Source organism: Etheostoma cragini, chromosome 23, assembly GCF_013103735.1.
Source record: "Etheostoma cragini isolate CJK2018 chromosome 23, CSU_Ecrag_1.0, whole genome shotgun sequence".
Classification (NCBI taxonomy): domain Eukaryota; kingdom Metazoa; phylum Chordata; class Actinopteri; order Perciformes; family Percidae; genus Etheostoma; species Etheostoma cragini.
Genome location: NC_048429.1, coordinates 10,555,638 through 10,570,087, shown reverse-complemented (window position 1 = coordinate 10,570,087; position 14,450 = coordinate 10,555,638). Strand labels below are relative to the sequence as shown.

At 40.5% G+C, this 14,450-nt stretch overlaps 1 protein-coding gene across 2 annotated transcripts; it reads left to right on the top strand.

The window, feature by feature from the left end:
• Positions 1 to 885: 885 nt before the first annotated feature.
• cntn1b (contactin 1b) lies at positions 886 to 13,981 on the top strand. Of its 2 annotated transcripts, none has more exons than XM_034863839.1 (24): positions 886 to 1,040; positions 4,712 to 4,855; positions 4,963 to 4,998; positions 5,126 to 5,252; positions 5,352 to 5,533; positions 5,744 to 5,839; positions 5,929 to 6,141; positions 6,318 to 6,417; positions 6,513 to 6,697; positions 7,851 to 7,975; positions 8,067 to 8,184; positions 8,280 to 8,430; positions 8,509 to 8,636; positions 8,719 to 8,891; positions 8,991 to 9,114; positions 9,532 to 9,699; positions 9,878 to 10,027; positions 10,131 to 10,201; positions 10,318 to 10,570; positions 11,038 to 11,159; positions 11,872 to 12,061; positions 12,159 to 12,280; positions 12,369 to 12,525; positions 12,607 to 13,981. In XM_034863839.1, the coding sequence occupies exons 2-24, from the start codon at positions 4,801 to 4,803 to the stop codon at positions 12,687 to 12,689; spliced, it is 3,129 nt and encodes a 1,042-aa protein (XP_034719730.1). In that variant the 5' UTR covers positions 886 to 1,040; positions 4,712 to 4,800; the 3' UTR covers positions 12,690 to 13,981. The 2 variants fall into 2 exon arrangements, with proteins under 2 accessions (XP_034719730.1, XP_034719731.1); XM_034863840.1 differs by having other exon boundaries at positions 907 to 1,040; positions 4,760 to 4,855.
• The last annotated feature ends 469 nt before the right edge of the window (positions 13,982 to 14,450 follow it).

Here is a 14,450-nt window from a genome sequence, read left to right as displayed (position 1 = left end):
GGAAAATATTTTGTATTTTAAATGAAGTTTAAAAAATATGAAATAAATGTTGGTTTCAGGTTTCAAATAAGTTGGTTTCCTTTTGTCATGCATGATGCAAACGTGTGTGGATAGCTCCATCTAGTGTATGAAAATGATAATTTATCATTTGTCAAATAATCCTTCAAAGTTAAACCACCAAAAATGAATCCTCAATGGATTATCATACATCTCATGTACTGTATGTGCACGTGTGTGCTGTGGCATCATTCTATTCTCATACTGGAAGAGCTTTACTTTACTTTAAATTTCATGATTTTAGTTGTTGCATGCTCATACATGTGCAATGATTAGTAACTAGAATAACATTTAAAAAGCGAGAAATCATAAATAAATATATTCGAAGTGTAAAGGTTTTTACTGGCCAAGTGCACCTTTAACCCTCTTTATCCATAACAGTCACATTGTAGAGGATCAAATCATATTTCATTTCCTCATGGTGTCTGGCACCCCAACCCAACCGCTATCCATCATGAATTATAGATTGATCTGAGAGTCATTTGTGATGCATAGCACATGGTGGGGAATAACATATGTACGCTATTGACTACAGGCACAGAGTACTTTTTCTAGTCATATTTTCCTACATCTTAATTAATTTAATACACCTTAACATATTTATGTTAAGACCTATGGAGTGTTATGGGTAAAGTTAGGCTTAATAATTGTTGAATTACTGATGTGTTTTTTAATCATATAATTGATTTAATCCAATAATATTCAATGCTATTTATTTGAAAAACACGAGTTTATTTTCCATAAACCCTCACCCGGGAAGCGCTTCAGCATCACGCCCACATCCCTCCCACACGCCTTTTCCCATTGACCAATCGCAGCGGCATCCTCGCTGCCATCCAGGGGTGTCACTCGGCCGCTTTCCTCCAATAGAAAAGTTCATATGAACGGGACGCTCCGGCTGCGGGTGGGCTTTGGGCCGATGCGTTTCGGGTCCAGGTGTGCAATGCGGACAGTGTACTGAGATTTCCCATTCTCCCTCAAAGGTAAGCACAACACCACATGCGAGTGTGCATGATCTAACTGGCTCTTGTGTCTGAACCGAGTGAGAATAAACTGGAATGGGTTAGGCGCTGCAGAACTGAAGTGGACCAGCACAGGACTACCGCAATGCAGAGCAGAGCGTTACCGGTGCCGACCAGGCGTCATGAGGTGAAGTGATGTAAGGGGTTGCGCAGTTATTTTACTTTTAGAAGCAGGTGTTTTTTTGGAATGACTGCGATGAAGTAATCGGTATTTGATAGAAGGTTGTTTTAGCTTCTCACTCTGCACTCTAGATAAGAAAGTGTGTCTCTGTGGATGTAGGGAGGAGACGCAAGGTGAAAGTGTGACACTGAATGCGCCAAGGGCGCAGTAAGCTGCCTGGAGCACCATGGTAGATATTTGGTTAAAAGGACAACTCCTTTATGAATACATAAAAGCACTGTTTTGTTTAAAAATGGTTTTCTGTACTGTACTGGCATAAAAGCCGTAACTATTAAGTCTACATCATTAACTTTATTATGAAGTCAAACATTTGTGGTTTTGGTTTAATAATGCGAATTATGATAAAGATCCACATCTTCTCAATATCAATTATTCCCCTGGACTGTAACAGAAAAATGCAAATCGCTGAGAGTCCAAGAACAATTAAGCTGCCCCCCTTTTTAGATGTCAAAAGATGAAGCAAACCATCATGCCTGACAAGATGGTGTGTTATTTTTCCCTCACATCTTCAAAATGAGGCTAGATTTTATTTCATATTTTTATTTTGGCATATTCCAGTTCTCGTGATACACAATAGAAAACCAAAACTAGCCCAACCCATTTCAATCAACTCACCACTAATATCACTGGGATGTCCTCTTGTTACATACAATTTTTTGGGAGCCATAAAACACACACAGTAAACATGGTCATTCAGGCCGTTACTAAGACACTGGGCTTAATACATGTGCTGACCTAAATTTCACCAGTCTGTCCAAAGAGGATCTGTGATGGGATTATCGCCAGGGAAACGCATAAACTCACTCTCTGATGAATTTATTAGTGATGGAACAGATTGCTGCAACTGCTGTAATAAAGCTTTTAATAAAAGTGTTGAGTATTAATATAGATAGATAGATAGATAGATAGATAGATAGAAACTTTATTGACATACATTGGAAATTCATCTTTGGTATGTTGGCAACATATAACACAGCACACAGACAATACAAGTTAAGTTATATTGTCTTTGTGCTTATCTTAACCACATAAATATAAGTGGTTAAGATAAAACATGAATTAATACATTCAGGTGCAATTCTCATTACTGATCATTATCGTCATCGTCACCCTGCTGGGTGGTGCATGAGTGAGTGGGGAGGGGAGTTACTTTAGTTTACCTTGGTTCAGGATGGACAGAGAAGCAGAAGGAACAAATTACTTCTTCTACCCCCATTGGAACCATCGGTCTTTTACCAGATGGCAATAGCTGAAAAGATATGATTTTGACCTGTGATGCAACACTGTGATCCCCCCCCCCATACCCACCCATCATCATCTTTAGGATCTTGCAGATGCAGAAGAGGTCTCACTTTTTGCTGAAAGATAAACAGTTTGAAGATATATAGCAGTGCAGATGCAGGACAGATGCTGCCAACTGCCAGTGTACTGTTGTGATTTTAGTGATGAGTCATCAAGAATGCACATGAGAAGTCAGTGCTGCAGTCTCTGCATGTAGATGTGCTGTATACTGGGTGTATCTCTCTCTCTCTCGTTCTCTCTCTCCATTGCTTTGTGGCTGCTGAGGCACATGGGAGGAGGCCCTTCTTATTCTTCTTCACACATCCAGAATGACTCAGCAAAGGACTCTGAGACTGTCTGCAATAGCTGCTACGTAGCTAACTGTGGGAAATGGAAGCAGGCATTTGTTGTCAGATGGTAGCTACACATGTACCCCAACAACTTACCTGAAAACACATAAAGTAGTGTAAATATTTCTTCTTAAAATTTTTACTTTAATATTATATCAGAGTAGGATTTTTTATTTTCCACATTTACACACATCTAAACATTTATAAGGTAATATGCTGTTTTCCTGATTTGCTCTTGATTTCCTGTCTCTGATCACACCCCCTTCGCCTATGACATTATAGGAAGATTACTATCCGATGAAGTCTGAGCTTTAAGCTTGCTTGTTTAGCACAATGGTTTAGTTCCTCGGTCTGTGATGCATTTAGGAGTAAACATGTTTCTCCAGCCAGTCTATCCTCATCAGTTAACATGAACCCCAAGACAACTCAGCTATATCGTACACAGTACCAACTGCTCTTCACACCTGCAGGTTTTTTTGTCAAGTAGCTGGTTTTTAAACTGATAACCATTATATGAGCCTGCATCTTGGAGGCATAAATACAAGTTGTATGGCTTAGAATGTGCTTCTGATACTGTAACTCATTCTGACCAAAATCAGTCCCTTGGAATGCAGATATACGCCTTCCATACACTTATACCTAAATTCACACACAGTCTTACCCTTCTTTTACAACATACTGTGTACTATCTGAAATCACTCAATCTACTTCAGGAGTGCACCAATAGAACATTTTCTGTCCTAATACATATTTAAATTAATCTAATACAGAGTAGCTAACACATACCAGCTGAGTCTTTTTCACAAATTTAAAAACTGTATATTTGGAATTCATAAGGATCATTTTAATGTATGGTGCCATGATACCAAGGATTGCTCTACACTCAAAAGCTGTATCCACAAATGTAAACACTGTATTCTGTAATTGCTTAAAGAAAGTGTATTTAAAAGTGATCAGTTCCATAGTGGGCAATGGGCATTGACACTCAATCCAGTTAATAATGTTGGTATCAGTGCAGGTACCGATTTGGCCGGTTGGATCTATGCATCCCTAATTTAAACTGTTGCAATGGGATGTTTATTTTATGGAACAAAACCTTCCTTTCCCTAACATGTTAAGCTTGTACATAGAATACACTAAAGCTCTCTGTTGTAAGCTTTACAAGTGCACATAGAAAGATCATCCCTCCCCCCCTTCATTCCATCCCATTCATCTTCATCAATCCTGGGTTCATCCTGCTTTATATCTCCATGCTCCTCCCCCCCCCCAATCTTTTCTCTCTATTAATATCTCAGTCTCTCCCAATATGTCCTGTTTGACAGTGAGAGTAGATACACTGCAGTTGCTCACAGCAGTGCTGCTATTTCATCCTGCAGAAGGGATGTGTAAGCATGTGTGACGGCGCAGCAGGAGCTGTCTAGGTACTGCAGTGCTACCTTGTGTTTTGTTCACAGACGGCTCTAGTCTGTCAGTGTGTGTCAGCGTGCACACACACACACACAGTACAGGCCTGTGTGTCTCTGCAGTTGCATGCCCTTGTGGATGTGCACACACTCCACATGACTATTTGCAGTGCTTTGCTGAGTCATTCACATCCTTAATCATTTATATACACAGGGAGGATTCCAGCTAGCTCTGCGCTCTGTTTCTGGTGTTGAAAAAATAATGCAGAGTCATCAGTCTGTTTTTATTTTTATTTTTAAAATACACAATGAGAGAAGATCACGTTAAACTAAATACTTATGATATTAATCAAAGAGAAACAGTAATTCTGTTTTTGACAGCCTCTTTCTTTTTGTCTCTTACTCTGCGCTCCCCAGTTTATGTCCTGTCCATCAACTTCTTCTTCGTCTCCCTGTGCCCATCTGCCTAGCTCACGTGGCTGCAATAAGTGGGTTTGTTGAACGCCATGGCTTCCACTGCTTTACTGCTGCTGGCCCTCTCCTCTTCAGTTTCCCTCACAGGTAGGAGGAAGAGTGGTGCCTGAAAATATACCATTTACCCCCTTAAATTAAGTCAAGTGTAAACCCTACATGCCTCTAGCTGACATTAGTGTGTTTCTGCTTTGCAGTGGCGGTCCTATTTGGCGAGCCTAGAATTTTTGGAGGTGAGTTTCTCTGAATTGTTGTCCAAAAGAGTCAGGATAAAAACAGGGCATGCTGCACATCCATCACAATGTTTCATTAGTGATTTTAAATCAGTACGTCAGGTAATTGTTATGTAAATTTTGTCAGATGACGCCACTGGATATGGCCCCATCTTTGAGGAGGAGCCTGTAGATGTGGTGTACACTGAAGACTCACCCGATGGGAGAATCTCCATGAACTGCAGGGCACGAGCGAACCCACCCGCCTCATACAGGTGACACACACTTAAGAAGATTTTTATACAGTATTTGCAGTTATAAGTTCTGTCATGGGAGGAGAAATCTTATGTAGAATTGTTGTGTATTACTGCTAGGTGGCGCCGTGATAACTGGGAAATCAAGCTGATGGAGCAGCCGGACGAACACTACAGCCTCGTGGGGGGGAACCTGGTTATCACCAACCCCAGACAGAAGAAACACGCTGGGACGTACGTCTGCGTTGCCAGGAATATCTACGGCACCGTCATCAGCAAGGAGGCCAGGGTCAAGTTTGGATGTGAGCATGTGAACCCTGGTGGCGCAGCAGGGCAGTAGCAGTAGTAGTAGTAGTAGTTTTTTATATATTTCCCTGATGTCACAGACAAAACATGGATGTCACAACTTCCCTTCTTGTTTAAAGCTTGTCTTGCGGCATGGGTGTTTTGTTGTCTTTTTCATTTCCTGTTTATCCTTTTTTTTCATTTCCCCTCATCTGCGTATTGTGTAGTTATGGAGGAGTTTCCCCAGGAGGAAAGAGACCCAGTGTATGTCAAAGAAGGACAGGGAGCTGTTCTGCTGTGTGCCCCTCCCAAAGCCTGGCCACGTACGTACAGGTCTTTATGTCTCCAGTAGGAAAGCCATTCTTGTGAAGATAACAATAACAACCTGTCCCTCTTGTCTTTTCCTATTCAGAGGAGGTGACCTACCGCTGGATCTTCAATGAGTTCCCGATTTTCCTGCACACAGACCGCCGACGGTTTGTCTCCCAGAAGACGGGGAACCTGTACATCTCCAAAGTGGAATCTCAGGATGCAGGAAACTACTCCTGTTTTGTTTCCAGCCCCATCACCGGGAAGAGCGTCTTCTCCAAGTTCATTCCCCTCATCCCCTTACCCCCTGACGATGGTTAGCAGATACTAGCTGTGAAAAAACATGTACCTCTTCTACACATTAATGGAAAATTGTATTTTATGTAATTGCATTTTGGAAAAAAACAATAACAAAACAGAAAAAGACACAATAACTTGTCATGTTTCTGATCTGCGGTATTGAACATTTAAGATTACATTTTTTTACCTTAGGTGAGGAGAGAAAATACCCAGCAGACATCAGGGTGAAGTTTCCAGATACTACCGCCATGCTGGCCTCTAATATCACAATGGAGTGCTTTGCTCTGGGAAAGTACGTTTAAATTTTTTTATTTGCCCCATGTACTGAATTACTGAAGGATAAGTTCTTATGAGATAGATGCTTTCAAAGTTTCTCTGTCTTTTCAGCCCCATCCCTCATATTGTTTGGAGGAAGGTGGACCACACAGACCTCCCACCAAACCATGAGATCAGTGAATCAGGAGCTGTGCTTCATCTGTACAATGTACAGTACGAAGATGTTGGAGGATATGAGTGTGAAGCTATCAACACTAAAGGAAAGGACTGGCACAAGGCCTGGCTGTACGTGGAGTGTAAGTGATTTCTTTGGATTGTCCTTTAACAACCAACGTTATATATATATAGAGAGTGTGTACTCTTACAATTATAAATGTGCTGAATTTATATAGCGCTTTTCTAGTCTTAACGACTACACAAAGCGCTTTTACATCATACAGGATACATTCACCAATCACACACATTCATACACTGTGGCCGAGGCTGCCGTACAAGTTGCTACCTTCTCATCAGATATACACTCACACACATTCACACTCCAATGCGCAGCACTGGAGGCAACTTGGAGTTCAGTGTCTTGCCCAAGGACACTTTGACATGGGACTGCAGGGCCAGGGATTGTACCCCCAACCTTCCGATTGGCAGGCAACCGCTCTACCACTGAGCCACAGCCGCCCCTTATTATCTCTTAATGCCTAATTATAAAAAAAGAGGAAAATTCCAACCTTTAATTACACCAATTTTCTTTGTGAATGAATAATGTATCTTAAATAAATAAATGTTCTTCCTTAAAAATATAGGGGGCATAAGTAAGGACACCTCTATGTTAAATTCCCATAGAGGCAGGCAGATTTTCTTTTTTTAAGGCCAGTTATTTCATGGATCCAGGATACTATGCATCCTCATAAAGTTTCCTTTGGAATTAGAATAGCCCCACATCATTACACACCCTTCATCATACCTAGAGATCGGCAAGGGGTACTTTCAATGAGATCATCTCTCAATGCAAATCAAACCAGCTATTAGGCTAACTGAAATAACACCATGCCAATCTCTAGGTATGGTGAAGGGTATGTGATGATATGGAGTTATTTTATTTCCAAAGGCTAAGGAAACTTCATCAAGATGCATAGTATCCTGGATCCATGAAATGACTGGCTTTTAAAAATAAAACTCTGCCTGCCTCTATGGGAATTTAACAGGTGTGTATATGTGTATACCCCTGTATTTTAAGGAAGATCATTTATTTACTGACAATACATTATTCATTCACAAACAAAACTGGTGGCCTTAAAGGCTGAATTTCTCCTAATTATCTTTTTAATTAAGGCATTAAGCTTAAAAGATGATTTTATTTGTTATTCCTATTTTTAGTCAACTTTAGCATGGGTGTAGTCACTTATGCTAAGCACTATAATTATATGTTTTATGCCTGTCTTGTTTGTTTAGCTGCTCCAGAATGGGCGGAAACCATCAACAACACTCAGATCGACATCGGCTCAGAGCACACCATGCGCTGTGTGGCATCAGGAAAGCCCTTCCCTTTCATCCGCTGGTACAAAGATGGATATATGGTAAAAAAAAACCAAAAAATAATTTTGTCATCTGCCTTTGAACAAATTGGGGGAAAAACTTAGCTTTTTGGTTGTGTGTGTGTGTTTCCAGTATGGGAAGGGGGAGTTGAAGTTTTCCAGTCTCACTTTTGATGACTCAGGAATGTACCAGTGTATCGCAGAGAACACCTGGGGCATCAAATACGCCAACGCTGAGCTGCGAGTCATCTGTGAGTCCTCTCGAGAAACAGTGCTCACACTGACTTGTTGAATATTAGTTCATTATTGCTAGAAGATATATTCTCACATCATGTTCTCCGCTCAGCCTGTTCTCCTACATTCGAGTTCAACCCTGTAAGGAAGCAGCTTCTTGGAGCAAAAGACGGCCGTGTGGTGATCGAGTGTAAACCCCGAGCTGCTCCTAGGCCGCGGTACACCTGGACGAAGGGGAAAGAGCTCCTCTTCAACAGTTCCCGGTCAGTCGCCATACCATACAGAATGCATCACACATCCATTCTCAAGCAGCTTAACTAATAACTCTACTCATTTTTTAGCATTTCCATCCTGTTTGATGGGAGTCTGGAGATCCTCAACGCCACCACCAATGATGAGGGCATGTACACCTGCTTTGCTGAGAATGACAAAGGAAAGGCCAACAGCTCTGGCTATCTCACCATCACAGGTCCGTGGACATTTGCATATTTGTCTGTACATATTCGAATACAGAAAACATTTACAGTTTTCTTGTTTCTCTTTTTCCTTAGAGGCAACCAGCATCACCAAACCACCCGAAGACACTGAGGTAAAGGTTGGGGATGAGGTGATTCTTAGGTGTGCCGCTTCATACGACCCCATGCTGGACATCACATTCATCTGGTCCGTAGACTTCAGGGTCATCGACTTTGACTCTGAGTGGCAACACTACGAACGCGACATGGTAGGGTGATGGTTCATTCTAGTCTCATGTCAGCTAATGACAGATACTGTCGGCAGCTCTGCCCTCACTCCCTTCCTCTGTAATCGTCCTGTTGTTCAGAGTGAAGATGGCAGCGGCGACCTGAGAATAAAGAATGTCCAAATTTGGCACGAAGGTCGCTATCACTGCACGGCTCAGACAGTGGTGGACAGCGATACTGCATACGCTGACCTCAAGATTGTAGGTCAGTCCCAGCATGCTTTGCCGCAAATTATTATCAAAGCGTATTTTTAATTACATCGTAGTTGTTTGGTTGATATAATGAGCAAGTGTATAGTCGAAGAATAAGCTGAGCCGTAGGTTTGACCCCTCTTAGTTAATTAGTTGACTAATCAGTTATTTTGGTCTTATTCGACTAAGATTTCTTTAGCTGATAAGTCATTTTTTATGCTTTTTCCATCCTTATTGAATTCATTCCAAAAAAAAATATGAGCACAAAAGATTTAAAGTCTTTGTGCCGGAGCTCAGTTAAACAAAAAAATCAATTAGTCGACAAAACCAAGTAAGTGTTAGTTGACTAAGATATCTTTAGTTGAGGACAGCCCTACTGAACCGTCACAATATGAAACTTTTTTCCATGTGCCTTTGCTCCCTGATCCAGGTGTTCCTGGGCCTCCTGGTGTGATCCGGGTGGAGGAGATCGGGGACACGTGGGTGAAGCTGTTGTGGACTAAAGGAGCCGAGCACAACAGCCCCATTCTCTCCTACACCATTCAAACCAGACACTTCTGGGCCCTGAATGAAGATGACTGGAAGAATGCCAGCACCAGTAAGTACCGCTCACTGCCAGCTAGGGGTCAACTCACGCTGAATCCAGCACGCTGACCTGTTCTAATCTGATTGCTTCAACCTGCAAGTGAAATCTACTTGCACAGAAACAAGAGACCGTAAATGAAAAAAGATTCTTAAGCACAATTTATTTTACTTCCTATTTGTGTCTTCTTCAGGTCCAACCTTTCTTGACGGCAATGCGGAGAGGGCGGAAGTGACGGACCTGTACGCCTGGATGGAGTATCAGTTCAGGATCATCGCCACCAATGAATACGGCTCCGGAGAGGCCAGCATCCCCTCCCTCAAGATAAAAACCTGGGATGCTTGTAAGGAACAAAATACTCATATCTGACATATATTTCAGTCAGGACAGGTCAGGAGAAGCGTTCAAGAATGTAATCTAACCTTAAAAACCTTTTTTCTTCTCAGCTCCAGTTGTTTCTCCCACTGATGTGGCGGGTTATGGAGGTAGAAATGGCGAGATCGTCATCACATGGAATGTTAGTAACCCCTAATGTCATTTTATCGTGTACCAAAAATACTTGCAAGCATTCCTATGTTACCAAAATCTAAGAGATGTTTAATTTAATTTTTTTTATCACTCCTCACCCCTTAGCCCGTGCAGCCGTGGTATTTCTACGGGAAAAAGTTTGGCTACATCGTGGCATTTAAGCCTCACGATGCTTACGACTGGTGGTACGAGACCATTTCGGACCCCGAAACGAGGCGTTACGTTCACAGGGACTCCTACTTCATTCCCACTGATGAAGATTTCCAGGTCAGAGAGTTTCAGGTGAAGATCAAGTCGTTTAATGTTAAAGGAGACGGACCATACAGCCTCACCAAGGTCATCTACTACCCAAGAGATGGTGAGGATTCTTTTTTTAAGTGTGGTTTTGGGATCTTATATCTCCTAGGTCAAATAAAGGGTGTGACACTGAACTTAAAGCTATAGTGCGCAACTATTTGATTTTAATACAAAGCTAATTAAGCCTATTAGCTCAACAAAACTTTCTGTATTTCTCAGTATGGCTATGCTCAGGAAACAGTCAGGTGACTTACCACAGGCGTGCAGAAGCTCAAGTGAAGATAATTACCTCTTCTAAAGAGGCCATCATGTTTTTTTAATCCTCCGTGTAATCCTTGGCTACAAGCAACTATGCGGAGGAGAGGTGGGCGTGGTGCACAATCATTGATGGCTTGTGTCATGTGGATGCAACAGTGTTGTCATTACTTAGAATCCCACATAGGACAGACAAAAACTATGCATTATAGCTTTAAAGTTCAGTTGACCAACTTTTTTTCTTATTCTCATCCATTTGTCTGACTTCCCCAGTACCTGTGGAGTCTCCGACAGACGTCTATGCCAGACCGGTGTCCTCCACTGAAGCTCTGGTCTGGTGGTTGCCTGTGGTCGACACTGGTACAGGCCTTCAGCAGTACATTGAAGGATACCAGGTACGTAGCCTTTACTGTACAAGTTCCTTACTGAAGATTTCTGTGTCAAAAACTTAACAACAAACTTAACTTAAGGTGTAGACATACTGTAATAGAATATAAACGGATCTGCTGTTTAGAGACAGCTAATGAATTAAAGTGGTCATATAATGCTCATTTTCAGGTTACATATTGTATTTAGACGTTATAACAGAATAGGTTAACACGCTTTCATTTTCAAAAAACACCATATTTTTGATGTACTGCACATTGCTGCAGCTCCTCTTTACACCCTGTGTGTTGAGCTCTATTGAGTGTGTTGAACATTATAACGTGTGTTACATAAGGGATGCTCCTTTGTCACCAAAGTAAAGGCTGGACTACAATAGAGCTATTTGGATCTGTTTGGGAACAGTGTTTTCTCTTGGAGATGGAAAGTCCCTTTGGGGTGGACTTTGGGCTTTTTCATTTTGTAAACCTATAATGTGCACAAAAAAGATATATAACACAATGAAGTAACGGGAAAAAGCCAAAAAGCTTAATATGAGCACTTCAACACTTTTTCATTGTAACAATTCTTTCTAGCACACTTATTGTATTTTGGCCAAGATTTCAAGGTTACCTATCAGTGTTAAAAAAACTCTCTCTTTATCCAATAATTAAGAGAGAGTGTTATCTGATCAACAAACTGAAATACATTTCACTTAAATAAATCTTTTTCCTTACTAACCAGGTCAAATACTGGAGGAAATATGATGATCCAGAGCCGGGAGCAAACCGTATATTTGTTTCAGCCACTGTCAACCAGACCAGATTGGAGAACATGCTGCCAGACTCGCACTACCTCATTGAGGTCCGTGCCTTCAATGGAGCCGGCCTCGGACCCCCTGGTGAACACTGCGAGATGTTCACAAAGAGGCCACGTAAGACCAATTACTCACAATCTATGCACAATAAGCACCTGCAATGAGAGTTAACGCATAGATGTGGTCTTAATGGATCATTTTCTTTTGTCTACAGCACCACCAGAGCCTCCCAGGATGTGGCGCTATGTTACCTGGACAGGACAGTGGTTGTATGTGTGGTGGGATCATATCCAGTATGACTGGTTTGGCAATATTTCCTTCCCCCTTTACTACAAGGTGGGTGTGGAAAACATTCTGAAGCTATTTATTAAGCCTAGTAATGCCCAGATCTTAGTCTAAATCTTTGCTGCTTTTTAACTTCTAGGTGATGTTCAGAAAGACAGGCTACTACTATGGAAAAGTCTACGTTACTGGCTGGCACTTCATGGACTTTCCCATGCCTCAGTTTGGAGACTATGAGCTGATGGTACGCGGCCGTTATGAAGGGGGGGATGGCCCAATTAGGAAGATTAGCATTAAAGGTAAGGCTAAAATATGAATAATAAAAAAAATGTTTTTTCTCCTCTTGGTCGGTTTGTCTAATGTTATTTCTTCTTTCTCAGGTAAAGCATCACTGATTACGCCAACTCTAAGCCTGGCATCTTTGGTGCTGCTGGCGCTGAGCATTGTGGGATTGGAAATTTAAACCCTTCCACAAGTGACATATAAATAATAGACTCTGGAAAGTAAATGTGTGGACCCAAGAGATCCAGTCTTCACCGCCAAACACTCTTCACACGGAGGAGAGTCATTGGTTAAGATCCTACATCATGCATCTGTTCTGTTGCAACACAAAACAGGAAGTTGTTTTTTACAAGAAATAGGATTGGTTGTTGGCCCTGATCATTTTTTTAATGGATTTTTTGTCTTTTTTGTCTTCTTTTTTTTTTTTTTTTATGTTTTGGTCAGACAAATACAAAACCGTAACGGTTACAATGTGACAGTTACATGAATATGAGTTACATTATGTCTTTTTTAGTATTTGCCCATTCTTTTATATTTTTTCTTTACAAAATATAAAATAAAATAAAGAGGAGTTTTCCGTCTGGCAACCTAGGATTTGATCACAACACAGCAGTGAACTGTGCCGGTCTCCTGCATTGGCCATGTCTGTTAACAAGATCTTAAATGTGTTCTGCCAAATCCAGGCTTTCCTCTCAAAGCAAAAGCTAAAATAAATGACGACAGATGTTGATTTTTGGATGATAGGATTAAGTACTTACACACACTGTGTTTGGATGAAAACAAAATCATTTAAGTTACTTTAAAGTTGTTTAATGAATGGAAAAACAGCATTTTTTTCACTTCTACATTATGCCCTGTTCCTCTTCTATCATTCAACTTTCTTTATGTTGTTATCCCTGTATTCTGTTTGGAGATGACTAAACACACAGTACCAAAGTAGAATTTAACTCATAGAGAGGGGAAATGTTATTTTACAAGCGTTAGAAATTGCTCAGATGTTCAGGCAATTAATATGTAAAGAATTTCTACAATAATAACTTTTTGGTTTGAAATGAGAAGAGAAGGATGTGTACTGCATATAGATTTAATGAACACTCCATTGTCTTTCTTGGAGCACAGCATAACACATTTTAAACAAGCTTATCTTCACAATTGTGTGGACTTTTTTAGATTTGTTTTTAAGATCTTATACGGTGCTGTGTGACAGGTATAGAGAATGCTTATTTTATAGAATCTTATTTTAAATTGTCATCCTTATTAGAATCATGTGCATAAACAAGTAAAGTATGAGTTCTAGCTGCACCAATTAAAGCCATATAACCTGGATGACAACTTCTTATTGAGAAAAATGTTTTCTGAAAGTGAAAATGTAATATTGGAATGATGAGGCCAGGGTTGGATTCCTTAATAATACATGTATGTATGTGAATTTCTTTATGTCAGGCTGCAAAATCATTAAACGGAGTACAACAATCTATATTGTCTAAATGATTTGCCAGTTACAGGTGTGTCTTCAACACAGTCCATCAGTCCATCCAACAAAACATTTTTTATACATTTTCCAAACTCAAGAGCAATCATGAAACATTCCTATATGTTGGAAAATATGTAATCCACCTTTAGGTATGCTGCTATTTCTATTAACCAGTAGTGTTCAGGAAGCACTTTTGTAATACAGTATTTCATATTGCTTAGGCTTCTAGTTTTAAATTTTCTAGTGTTTCATTTTTAATTAGTGAATAAGTAATTTCATAATTTTTGTATTCCCCTCTTGACTTTATGAGCTCTCTTATAGCCTGCAAACAAGTGTGATGTGTAATTTTAATCAGCAGGTGGCAGTATAGCCACGTGCCATTTAACAACTATTGCAGTATTATTTGGTACATCACATATCCGATACAGTGTTTTTATTTGTAATCTGAATTTTTACATACCTATTTTA